This window comes from Dipodomys merriami, unplaced genomic scaffold, assembly GCF_024711535.1.
Source record: "Dipodomys merriami isolate MVZ:Mamm:240054 unplaced genomic scaffold, mDipMer1.0.p SCAF_92, whole genome shotgun sequence".
In the NCBI taxonomy this organism is placed as follows: Eukaryota; Metazoa; Chordata; class Mammalia; order Rodentia; family Heteromyidae; genus Dipodomys; species Dipodomys merriami.
This window is the reverse complement of record NW_027206535.1, coordinates 626,431-637,787: the sequence shown is the minus strand read 5'-3', so window position 1 is coordinate 637,787 and position 11,357 is coordinate 626,431. Positions and strand designations below refer to the sequence as shown.

At 44.7% G+C, this 11,357-nt stretch overlaps 1 protein-coding gene across 2 annotated transcripts; it reads left to right on the top strand.

Annotated features, from left to right (window-relative positions):
• The first annotated feature begins 1,117 nt into the window (after positions 1-1,117).
• LOC138821543 (alpha-endosulfine) lies at positions 1,118-10,643 on the top strand. Of its 2 annotated transcripts, XM_070013880.1 has the most exons (4): positions 1,118-1,316; positions 3,179-3,304; positions 5,134-5,300; positions 8,883-10,643. In XM_070013880.1, exons 1-4 carry the CDS (start codon positions 1,260-1,262, stop codon positions 8,896-8,898), a joined length of 366 nt encoding a protein of 121 aa, XP_069869981.1. In that variant the 5' UTR covers positions 1,118-1,259; the 3' UTR covers positions 8,899-10,643. The 2 variants fall into 2 exon arrangements, with proteins under 2 accessions (XP_069869981.1, XP_069869982.1); XM_070013881.1 differs by lacking the exon at positions 8,883-10,643 and having other exon boundaries at positions 5,134-7,413.
• The last annotated feature ends 714 nt before the right edge of the window (positions 10,644-11,357 follow it).

The window sequence follows — 11,357 nt, the reverse complement described above, 5'->3', positions numbered from 1 at the left end:
TGTGCAGGGCACCAGTGGCTCATTCTCCTAGCTACTCAAGAGGCTGAGATTCAGCAGATTGTGGCTCAAGGCAACCCTCTGGGGCAGAAAAGTCCACAAGACTCCATCTCCAAAATAATCAGCAAAACAGAAATGGAGGGACAAAGGGTGAACAAATGCAGCAGTGGTACTCACTAGACATTAAATGACCTATACAACTTGTAGGTGGGGATGGGAGGAAAAAATTGGGAAAGTGAGGGAATAGTTGACATTGTCCCAAAAGAAATGGACTCTTTGCATAACCTATGTAACTGTAATGTTTCTGTACATCACCTTTTCAATAACAATAAAAAATACTTTTAAAAAGAAAAAAAGCCAGGTTGGAGGCATGGCAGAAATGGTTGAGCACTAGCTGTGAGTGAAAAAGCCCCGGGTTTAAGCCCCAGTAGCAGCAATAAAGCCGATGAAGACAAAATTACAAGTATTGTTGTCTTCCCCTGACAGATGCTCAAGAACTATTTTTTGAACTATGATTTTGTTTATGTTAACTATATTTGTGAAATGTTTATCCTGTTTCTAGAACTGGGCTCCCAGATTCAAGGAGTTAAGTCTCTATGGGATGATCCTGAACAGTTATAAAGCCTTGCACGGGTTATGGAACATAAACCATAGTGTTCTTATTTTTTGTTCTGGTGGTTCTGAGGTTCGAATATTAGAAAACTGTTGAGCATTGCTTTGAAGTTCACTTTGACCTCCCAATTTGATTCTTGGTGGTTGAGAATTTCTTGTTAACATTGGGTAAAGCTTACTTCACTCCACCTGAGAACAGAGGGAGGATTTTTACATCCTTTGGTTCTGCAGTTGTTCCTCGTCTCGCAAGCACTGGGAGGAGGTAGTTGAAAAAAGTCTGAGCCCACACTCAGAGCAAAACTGTCAAAGCTCCTAGTCCCGCCTCTGGCATCCTCCAAAATATTCTAATTGGTCCTAGTGGCTCACTCTCTTCTCGGGTTGGTCCTCTAGTTTGTCGGTCACCTCACTAGGGCCCACCTCTAGCCAGCAGCTATTGGTAGATCGTTACATCATTGCCCCATCCCTCCCACCCTCATTGGCTCCCATAGGAAGAGGCGGTCTCAACGTCACGGGCAAGGGCCGCCATTTTGACTGAGCAACCATAGTGACAGGAGCCGAAGCTGCAGCGCTGGTTGTCCCCGTCTCCCCTCCCCCTTCCCTTCTCCGGTTGAATTCCCGGGCCCCCTACACTCCACCGTCCCGGCCCTGCCATGTCCCAGAAACAAGAAGAAGAGAACCCTGCGGAGGAAACCGGAGAGGAAAAGCAGGTGAAATGGAAGGGGTGCAGGCGGGTGAGCTGGGGGCGGCCGCGATGGGGCGGGAAACAGTCTCCCACCGGTGCGGATTGGTCGCCATGGTCTCAGGCTCTGCAGGGGTTGGCCACTTCTTGCGTCACGCTGGGTGAGTTTCAACGCGTCCTCTTCTCTGGCGCTGATTAGTTAGGTCGTTTGTCAGTCTGTGCAGTGCTCTTCCTGATTGGTCAGTGGGCCTACTGCTGAAGCCATGGAAGCTACGGTATAATTGGTCAAACCTGGATGTGGGCGGGTATTTGGAAAGACTAGGTGAATGACGGGTGAGGGAGAGGGGGTTGGTGGTCCTGGATTGTTGAGTGATGTTTGATTAGTAGGGGTAAATAAATGGTCCTCAAGGCAAGCTAGGGCCTCCATCCTCAATCTGCAGAAGGATACAGTAAAAGTAAAGATGTTTAACAAAAGAAAAAAAAAAGAATAGCATTGGGGGAGGGGAGAAGAATAATTATTACCATGGCTAGCTTAAGGTGGCAACTTTCTCAGACTTGTTATTAGAGATGATCTGTTGTTCACCTTCAGTGACGACTGAACAAGAAGAAAGAAGACTAGATCTCCAGACATAATGTGGAGGTTAAGCCTAGAAAAGACACTGACAGAGTCGTGACGAGAAAGACATCACCATTTTTCCCTTAGACTGCCAAAGCAGTGAGACTCAATCTATCTGCCATTCAATGATCAAAACACTAACATCAAATACACTCCTTCTTAGGGTTTGTATTTGATTTATAACATTTAGTACTGGGCTCTAATACTCCTGAAATACACTTGGTGTTATATCTAAACAGTATTTTCTAGGGAAATTCCACTAATAAGAGGCATACATTGACTTCAGGTCCTTATAAAAATTAGGAAAGATCAGCAAGGCACGCAGAAAACGAGAGACAACAGCAAGAGCCCTGGGAGACATTTGAGCTCCTGGCATTTCCCCAAACTTAAGTCACTTATCCCACCCCCAGGGTAGGCATTGATTTTCTTTTTTTTTTTAATGAACACAAATGTGTGAATACTGATGAAGTCACTGTTTCTTGAGTTTCCTGTGATTTTTTTTTGTTTGTGTGTCACAATGCCTATCACAGTATTTATGGAAATGCTGAAGCAATGATATGCAATTACTTGGTGGAGCTAGTTGGAGAAGACAACATAGCTAGCCACCTCCATGGGAAGATCTACCAAATGGCTGTCAAAAAAAACAACTCCTTTGGCCCGCAAGACATCTTTATTACCTTTTATCATCCGAAGCACTGGCCAGTGTTTTGGTCTTTTTTTCTTCTTGTCTTTCCTGCCATCTGTGCTGAGTAAGGTGTATATCTCTATGATTCAAGTGTTATGTTTTGGCATTACCTTTGACCCAGTGCTCACAAGTTACTTGGTAGTTCCTTGGGTGTGGTATGAAAAGCAGCTTTTTTTTTTGGGGGGGGGTTCCGGTCGTGGGGCCTGAACTCTGGGCCTGGGCGCTGTCCTTCAGCTCTTCAGCTCAAGGCTAGCGCTCTACCACTTGAGCCACAGCGCCACTTCGGGCTTTTTTTTTTTTTTTGCTTATGTGGTGCTGAGGAATCGAACCCAGGGCCTCTTGCATTCAAGGCAAGTGCTCTACCACTGAGCCACCTTCCCAGCCCCAAAAAGCAACTTTTCTTTTTCTTATAGTACAAGTCATCTTGCGCTTTAGGATTTTGAACAAAAGTCTATCTTTAAAAGCAGAGTAAGGGTAGCTTGTTTAAAAGTGGATAAATCTCCAGAAAAAATGGATAGGATAAGAGTTTTCAGATATTAAAAGCAATTGTTTCTCAGCCTTTTAACTTTATTTGGTTTGTTTCCTTTAGGACACACAGGAAAAAGAAGGTATTCTTCCCGAGAGGGCTGAGGAGGCAAAGCTAAAGGCCAAATACCCAAGCCTAGGACAAAAGCCTGGAGGCTCTGACTTCCTGATGAAGAGACTCCAGAAAGGGGTATGGGACACTTTCTCTTACCCTCTTTGAATGAAGGGTTCTTTGGATGAAGTCTGGAGATTTTTTTTTGGAGGTTTTATTGTTGGTCAGTAACAAAGAAGAAACAAACTTGAAAAGAGAAAACCACATTATTGTAAATCTCTAATATAATAGCAGCTTCCTTCTGATGTCTTTTATAGGAAATTAGGCTGATAGTAGGGCATTTGGGTATGTGGTATAACAGGCATTAAAAGAAGGATGTTAGGGACTAGAAATGCAGCCTACTCCCAAGCATCTGCCTGCTTGGATGTTAAGAAGTTTTAGGAGATTACTGATAAATTTTGGGGTGCACTAATTCAGAAAAACAAAGCCAGCTGTCTTACATAAATCCTCAATTTGAAACAGATTTCCTCAGAACCTTAAAGTTAGCACTAGACATCAAATATACTCCCTCTCAAGAGGCTTTTTGTGTCTAGAGTGGTCTTCCTGAACTGGGAATGTAGCTCAAGTGTAGCGCCCTTGTTTAGCATGTACAAGGTCCTAGATGTGTGATTCCTCAGCACCAAAACAATAACCACCACCACAACAAAAAGGTTTTCTCACAAAAGTCTACTTTCAGTCATCCTACTCTTAACCATGTTCCTTGGTACCTGAAGCTGACTGGAGGATTGTAAGACAGTAAGATGGAATGTGCTCTTTGGTGTAGATAGAATGGAGACTGAAACAGATTCCTGTGGAGATTCCCAGTTATTGAGTCCTAGGCACAGATGATAACATGATGCTGTTTGCAGTTTACCTCTCTATAGCCAGGCAGGCGTGGGCAGGCTGTCATAGCCCTGGAACATGTGTGGGAGTGGTGGGAAAAAGAAAGCACATGAGCCTCCTGAACAAGCCCAGTTCCTATTCCTTGTCTGAGAACAACATATTTTATTTTGAGCTTGTTGGCTTCAAGTTGGTCTTCTGTGTCTGTTATCTATTTTTGTTTCTCCTGCACCAAGCTATTGCTTTGCACCTAGTAAGAGCCTCAGGAAACTTAATGAGTGAAGTAAATAATTCTAGTTGAGCCACATTCCGGTGGCTCATGCCTGTAATCCTATCTTGTCAGGAGCTAGGGATCATTGTTTGAAGCCAGCCCAAGCCAAAAAGTCCATGCGACTCTTATTTCTAGTTAACCACCAAAATATCAGATAGAAGTGGAGCTGTAGGGCTGGGAAGGTGGCTCAGTGGTAGAGTGCTTGCCTTGCATGCATGAGGCCCTGGGTTCAATTCCTCAGCACCACATAAGCAGAAAAAGCTGGAAGTGGCGCTACAGCTCAAGTGGTAAAGTGCTAGCCTTGAGCTGAAGAGCTGAGGGACAGCACCCAGGCCCAGAGTTCAAGCCCCACAACCAACAACACAAACAAAAACAAAAACAGAAGTGGAGCTGTAGCTCATGATAGAGTGTCAGCTTTGAGTGAACAAGACAAGTAATAGTTCAAGGCCCTGAGTTCAAGTCCTAATACTAGCACATACCTACACACACACACCACACACACCACACACACACACACATAAAATAGTAGTAATTCTAGTTGAACCGTCTTGTACTGAGTACAAAGTGTATAGTAGCTGTCCCTTGGAAAACATAGACTATTACTAGGGAACTACTTACAAAGCTATAAAAGCTGGAGCACTAAGAAGTCATGAAAGCATGTTATTAATGTTCCAGTGTGTATGAGGAAGACTTCTTGAAAGATCTCAGTGTGGATGAGAGTTTACAATGGATGTGAGATGAGTCTCCTTGATTTTGTGGACTGTAAGAGCTCCTCATTCACCTGAGCCTCTCCCCCCCCCCCCATCTTGTCTCTTAGCAAAAATACTTTGACTCAGGAGACTACAACATGGCCAAAGCCAAGATGAAGAATAAACAGCTGCCAAGTGCAGGACCAGACAAGAACCTGGTGACTGGTGACCACATCCCTACCCCGCAGGATCTACCCCAGAGAAAGTCCTCACTCGTCACCAGCAAGCTTGCGGGGTAACCTGGGCCCTCTTCTCCTCCCCTTCCTCACCCACTGGCCTTTCATATATTGTAGGCAGGGATGGAGTGGACACTTAGTCAGATCTTTTTAGCTTGCTAGCCAGAAAAAAAACTGATGCTGCAAGGGGGCTGCTGAGAAGGTAATGTAGGTTGAAGAGGGGCTCCAAGTTCATTCTTAGTTAAACCGAGAGATCTACACTCTACTGTAGCCCAGATAGGGGCCTAGAAATAGAGGGATTAGGGTTGGATAGTACTGACAACACTTTGTCTTATGTGAGTAACTGGGGTGATGATTTCTTCTTTTGGTAGAGAAAGTACCAAAATTGGCTAGGCTGAGCCTTGGAATCCTGTGACAGATTTAATATCCCAAGGCTCACCTGACCTGACCTAGTTGGGAAAGGCAGATTGAATGAGTCTTGTTTTCTGTGCTTCTAAGTGTTTTGTCCCTTAGGCTGCTATTGCTTCATGTTTCCATTATGACAGGTTTAGAACCTTCAAAAAGGAAAACTAATTTGCTTGCCTAAAACTACAGTGCCCACTTTCCCTCCTTAACATCTCTTACAGTTTGCCCTAGCTTGCAAATAATACAAAGATTGATGAAAACTATCCATGGAAAATGGGTACCTTCTCTCTCTTCCAGCATGTTGCTTTGGAAAGTATCATGGCATAGTGAAAAGAGCAGTGGTTTAGAAGTCAATTTATCTGGGTTCTGTTTCCATTTGGTCTTAGCAGTAACTGATGTATAACCTTGGCTGGGTTATTCAGCCTGTCTGCGTTTCTGTTTCCTCATCCATGAAATAGAGTTAACTGTACAAAATTGATTCTGATTCTAAAATCCTGTACCTGCCAGCTGAAAAACTCTGTACTATCTGTCCTAAAACTAAAAGTGCAGAAGACCCTGTAGGTGAGCTTCACACTATAATCCACAGAGGCAAAACTTTAGGGCTACAGGAGGAGAGGGGAAGTTTGAGGTTTGAGGACTATATATTTAGGCAACAGACTTTAATAGGTGTATCCTGGTCTTGAGGCTCAATTTAAAAAAAAGCCACATACACCTTGAAGAAGCTAGCCATGGGCTGGGAAGGTGGCTCAGTGGTAGAGTGCTTGCCTCGCATGCATGAGGCCCTGGGTTTGATTCCTCTGCGCCACATAAGCAGAAAAGGCCAGAAGTGGCACAGTGGCTCAAGTGGTAGAGCGCTAGCCTGAGCTGAAGAGCTGAGGGACAGCGCCCAGGCCCAGAGTTCAAGCCCCACAACCGACCAAAACAAAAAGCTAGCTAGACTCAGTTATGCCCTCGTGGAGACCCAGTTCTCAGGTGTACTTTGGATGTCTGCTGTGTTGTTAGGGAGAAAGGAAGAAAAGGGATACACTGAGCTAGCCCTGGGACTTAGTGCTACTGCAGGGCTGAAGCAGCAAGCTTTTAAGAGATGATTCACTTTAGAAGAAGCTGGGGAAAGTGTTTAGGTTTAGGAAAGGAAGACTGAGAAATCTGCCGTCTACTCTTAGTAAGCCAGTTCTTGTGCAATAAGGAGGCAGCAGTGCTGACTCATAAACATGTGGGAGAAGAGATTGTGGTAACCAGGATCTTTAGTTCTCACCAGCTTGGCCTGAGTCTTACTGAATGTAGCCTGCCACTTCTGACAAAGAGCACCAGGCTGAAAACTATTCAAGAGAACAAGATTCTCTACTCCTTTCTTGCCCTTCATCTCACAAATTCTGACTTGCCAAACACTAGGCCCATTGAGAACGACTTGCTGGTATGCTGGGGGGGAGTGGGAGGGAGGTGTAGATATATATGCTGGCCAGCCAGTCCACTTGCTGGCTGTCACTCAGATTGGTTAGAAAAAGGTTGGTGAGGAAGGAATGGAGAGCAGGATCCCCAGACTCCCTGGCCCCCCAAACTCCTTGACTGTCACCTGTAATTGTATATAATTCATGTGTTTCTTGCTCCATTTTCTCATGCTGTCACCCTTAATCTAAAGTCCATATGGGAAGGGGAAAATGCTCAACACCATTGTATAGTTTCCTTGACTGTCCCAGCCATGTTGTACATAGATATGTCATGTTATTATATATATAAATATATATATAATTTTGTACGTTTTCTTCATCTCTGATCTTCTCGAATTCTGTACTTTTTTCTTTTCTGTCTGAGCTGCCGTCTCTTTCAGTCAAGTTTGAGTCCTAAAGATATTCACAATTAGTCTGGTATTTAGGAAAGAATAGAAGGAATAAGGAAATCAAACTGGTCAGGTACCAGTGGCTCATACCTGTAGTCATAGCTGCTCGAGCAGCTAAGATCTGAGGATTGTGATTGGAAGCCAGCCCAAGCAGCAAACACTGAGACTCTTATCTCCAATTAACACTAAAAAGCCAGAAGTAGCCAGGCACCAGTGGCTTATACCTATAATCCTAGCTACTGAGGAGGCTAAGATCCAAGGATGATGGTTGGAAGCCAGCCTGGGCAGGAAAAGTCTGTGAGACTCTTTTATCTCCAGTTAATCACAGAAATAGCCAGAAATGCTGCCATAGCTCAAATGGTAGAGTGTTAGCCTTGAGCAAAAAAACTCAGGGACAGTGCCCAGACCCCAAGTTCAAACCCTAGGATTGGCACAAAACAACAACAACAACAAAAATGGTTAGTGTCACACCAGCAGGTCATCTGTAAGAAAACAAAGGGGCAAGCTAGTCTTATATTTGCCACCTGTTTCCACAGCTTGACGTACATAGCTTCCTTAACAAAAGTCTTGGTAAAATCCAAATGCAAATGTTTTTGATTAAACTCAAAGTGATTAAATTCACTCCAAATAGCGTATGCACGGTCTGGCTGGCCTCCACGTAGTGACCACTTCACCACTGTGTGGCCTCCAGTGCCCCAGAGCCTTAGGTCCCTTTCCTAAAAGCATCTAGTTATTTGGTGTCTACAGAATTGTTTTCCTGTATTTGTTTTCTACAAGTACCTCCAAAAAAGGCAAGAAATGTTCTATTCGTAGATAGGAAAAGACAAGTTCTCTCTCCCTCTCTTTTTACAAAAAGTTCTCTAATTCTCTTATGCATAAGACCACGGTGTGGTAATGAGTACCTGCTTCTCTGGAGTCAGAAATAGGAGGATCAGGGCTGGGAATGTGGCTTAGTGGTAGAGTGCTTGCCTAGCATGCATGAAGCCCTTGGTTCAATTCCTCAGTACCACATACACAGAAAAAGCCAGAAATGGCACTGTGGCTCAAGTGGTAGAATGCTAGCCTTGAGCAAAAAGAAACTCAAGGAGAAAGAAAAGAAGTAGGAAGATCACAAATTTAAGGCTAGCCTGGGCAAAGTTAGCAAGATCTCTCAAAAAAAAAAAAAATGGCTAGAAGTATGGTTCAACTGGTAGAGGTCCCCAGTATCATTGCAAAGAGAGGAGAGAGAGAGAGAGAGATTGAGCACGCCATGCCTACCTATGTTAGGTAGTCTAATGATTAATTGTGTGGAGGAATCATGGGAGACTGGGATGAATTATGAAATCAAGGTTTTCCCCTACTACTTGACAGTGTTTTTTTGTGTGTGTGTTTTGTTTTTTTCTTCTGTGTTTGTCCACAGTGGCCAAGTTGAATGATGCTGCCGGGGGCTCTGCCTGATCCTGAGATGCCGCCCCTGGGTCCTGCGCTGGCTCCTCCCCTCCCTGCTTTTGCAGCCGGGGGTCGGGTGGTGGCTTGGGAATGGGCTGGAGAGGCAGAAGCCCCTGCCCGCTGGTGTCCTAGCGCATGGAGCCCCTTAGCCTGAGCACCAAGACCTTGACCTTTTTTTGTTTCACCTTTTTTTTTCCAAATGACTGTTGGGAGAAATCTCAATGAAATCCTGTGGGGGTGGTGGAGAGGGGGGGGTGGGAGAGTCGGTGGATATGAATTTGAATTTAGAGTTCATAAAAAAGCATTCCTGACTGTCTTCCTCCTTACCTGTATGGTTGGTGTGGGGTGGGTATAATGGGAGCAGTGGAATAGTTGAGTAGGGGTTTAAGTTCTGCTGTGGAGATAAATGCCTTATTTGAATGTGGCTGGAGAGCTGGTGCCAGGTAAAAGCAACTGGGGCTTCAACCGATGGAAACAGCTCCTCGGGCTCTCAGAGCAAGCTGAGAGCTCAGTTCACTAGGCGCTGTCCTTGAAGTAGATTTGCTGTGGGGAGAAGGGCAGTGAATGTGACAGAAAAGAGCCGTGAGTGTGAGGAGCCCCCCAGAGCCTGACTTTTGTAGTATTTGAAATAAAAAGACCAAGGAAAAACCCCACCCAGAAATACTCTGAAGCAGTTGGTATGATCTGTTGGGGTTCCAGAGGGTGAAGAGAACAAAAGTAAACACCCCATTCAGGGGAGAAGGTAAGATGGAGCCCTGACCTTCTAAGGAAGAAAAGGGGCTGTAACATGGGGTGCACCTGGCTTCCTCACTTACATCACTTAGGGAGAGCAGGAATGGCGGCGCACAGACCAGGGCTTACCCCATCCATCCCTTTGTTCTGTAGCTAATGTAGAAGATGGAGGAGAAAGCGGCTCACAGAATGAGAGATTGAAGGTATTTAACTTGAATAGGTTATTGACCCCTAAATCTTGGTTCAGGCTCAGCAAAGAAAGAAATGCCCACCTTCCTTTTCTCTTTTAGTTTCCATTCCTTTTTAAGTTCTATGTTTGTGAAGGAGAAATAGGATCTCTTAGTAATAAGTCAAGAAAAATATATCTTTCTGAGAACTGGAGGCATGCCTCAAGTGGTTAAAGTACCAGCTGTGAGCAAAAAAGCCAAGCAAGAGTGTCAGTTCCTGAGTTTAAGCCCCAGTACACTCTCTCTCTCTCTCTCTCTCTCTCTCTCTCTCTCTCTCTCTCTCTCTCTCTCTCTCTCTCTCTCTCTCTCACACACACACACACACACACACACACACACACACACACACACACACACACACTTTCTGCTTGTGGCCAGCAGAAAACTGACTTTTTCCTCATGATGTACCAATCTGCATGCTGGACTCCTGCCACTGAATGGAATTAAAGCTGCTTGTTGATGCCGTGTATGACAGAAACACTTACCAAAGGAGAAATAATAAACTCACACAGGTCTCCATCTGTCCTTTCCCATTACCTCAGTAGTCACTGTACAGATTGAAACTATTTGCCCATTTTACCCAACTTTGATTAGTTTTGATTGTAGTATTTTCCCAAATGGGATTGCTTCAAAGTAGATAAACAAAGTCCAGGAGACAGTACAGAGATTTTAGTGTTGCGCGAGGGGGACCCGGTGATGCTGCTACTGGAGAAGGAACCTTGGCCTAGTGTGTGACTCATTCTCAGCTCTCCAAATAAATTTTCAACAACTCAGGATGTTGCTGACTTTCTCTCTCCTGATTCAGCCAGGGGTTATGATGTATCCTCACTTCAACAGGTATAAGCACAAAGCTCTTATGAATGCAATGTAATATGAGTGCTGTAATGAGGATTCTCAATCTCGTGATTTCTTTTCAAGATGTTTCTGGGGAATATTCATTAGTGGAGCTCATTTCAGTACAGGTGAGAAAGTTGAGGTCTGGAAATAAATTACTTGGAAGATGGCAGAGCTGGTTAGCTGAAGTTCATGAATTAGTATCTAACAGGTTTTTGTTTTTTTGTGGGTTTCTTTGCCAGTCCTGGGCACTGTCCCTGAGCTTCTTTTGCTCAAGGCTAGCACTCTACCACTTGAGCCATAGCACCACTTCTGGCTTTTTTCTGTGTATGTGGTACTGAGGAATTGAACCCAGGGCTTCATGCATGCTAGGCAAGCACTCCACCACTAAGCCACATTCCCAGCGCTCTTAACAGGTTTTTTTTTTGTTTTGTTTTGTTTTTGTCAGTCATGGGGCTTGAACTCTGGGCCTGGGTGCTGTCCCTCAGCTCTTCAGCTCAAGGCGAGCGCTCTACCACTTGAGCTACAGCGCCACTTCCGGTTTTCTGGTGGTTTTATTGGAGATAGGAATCTCACGGTCTCTCCTGCCCGGGCTGGCTTTGAACGGCGATCCTCAGATCTCAGCCTCCTGAGTAGCTAGGATTACAGGCGTG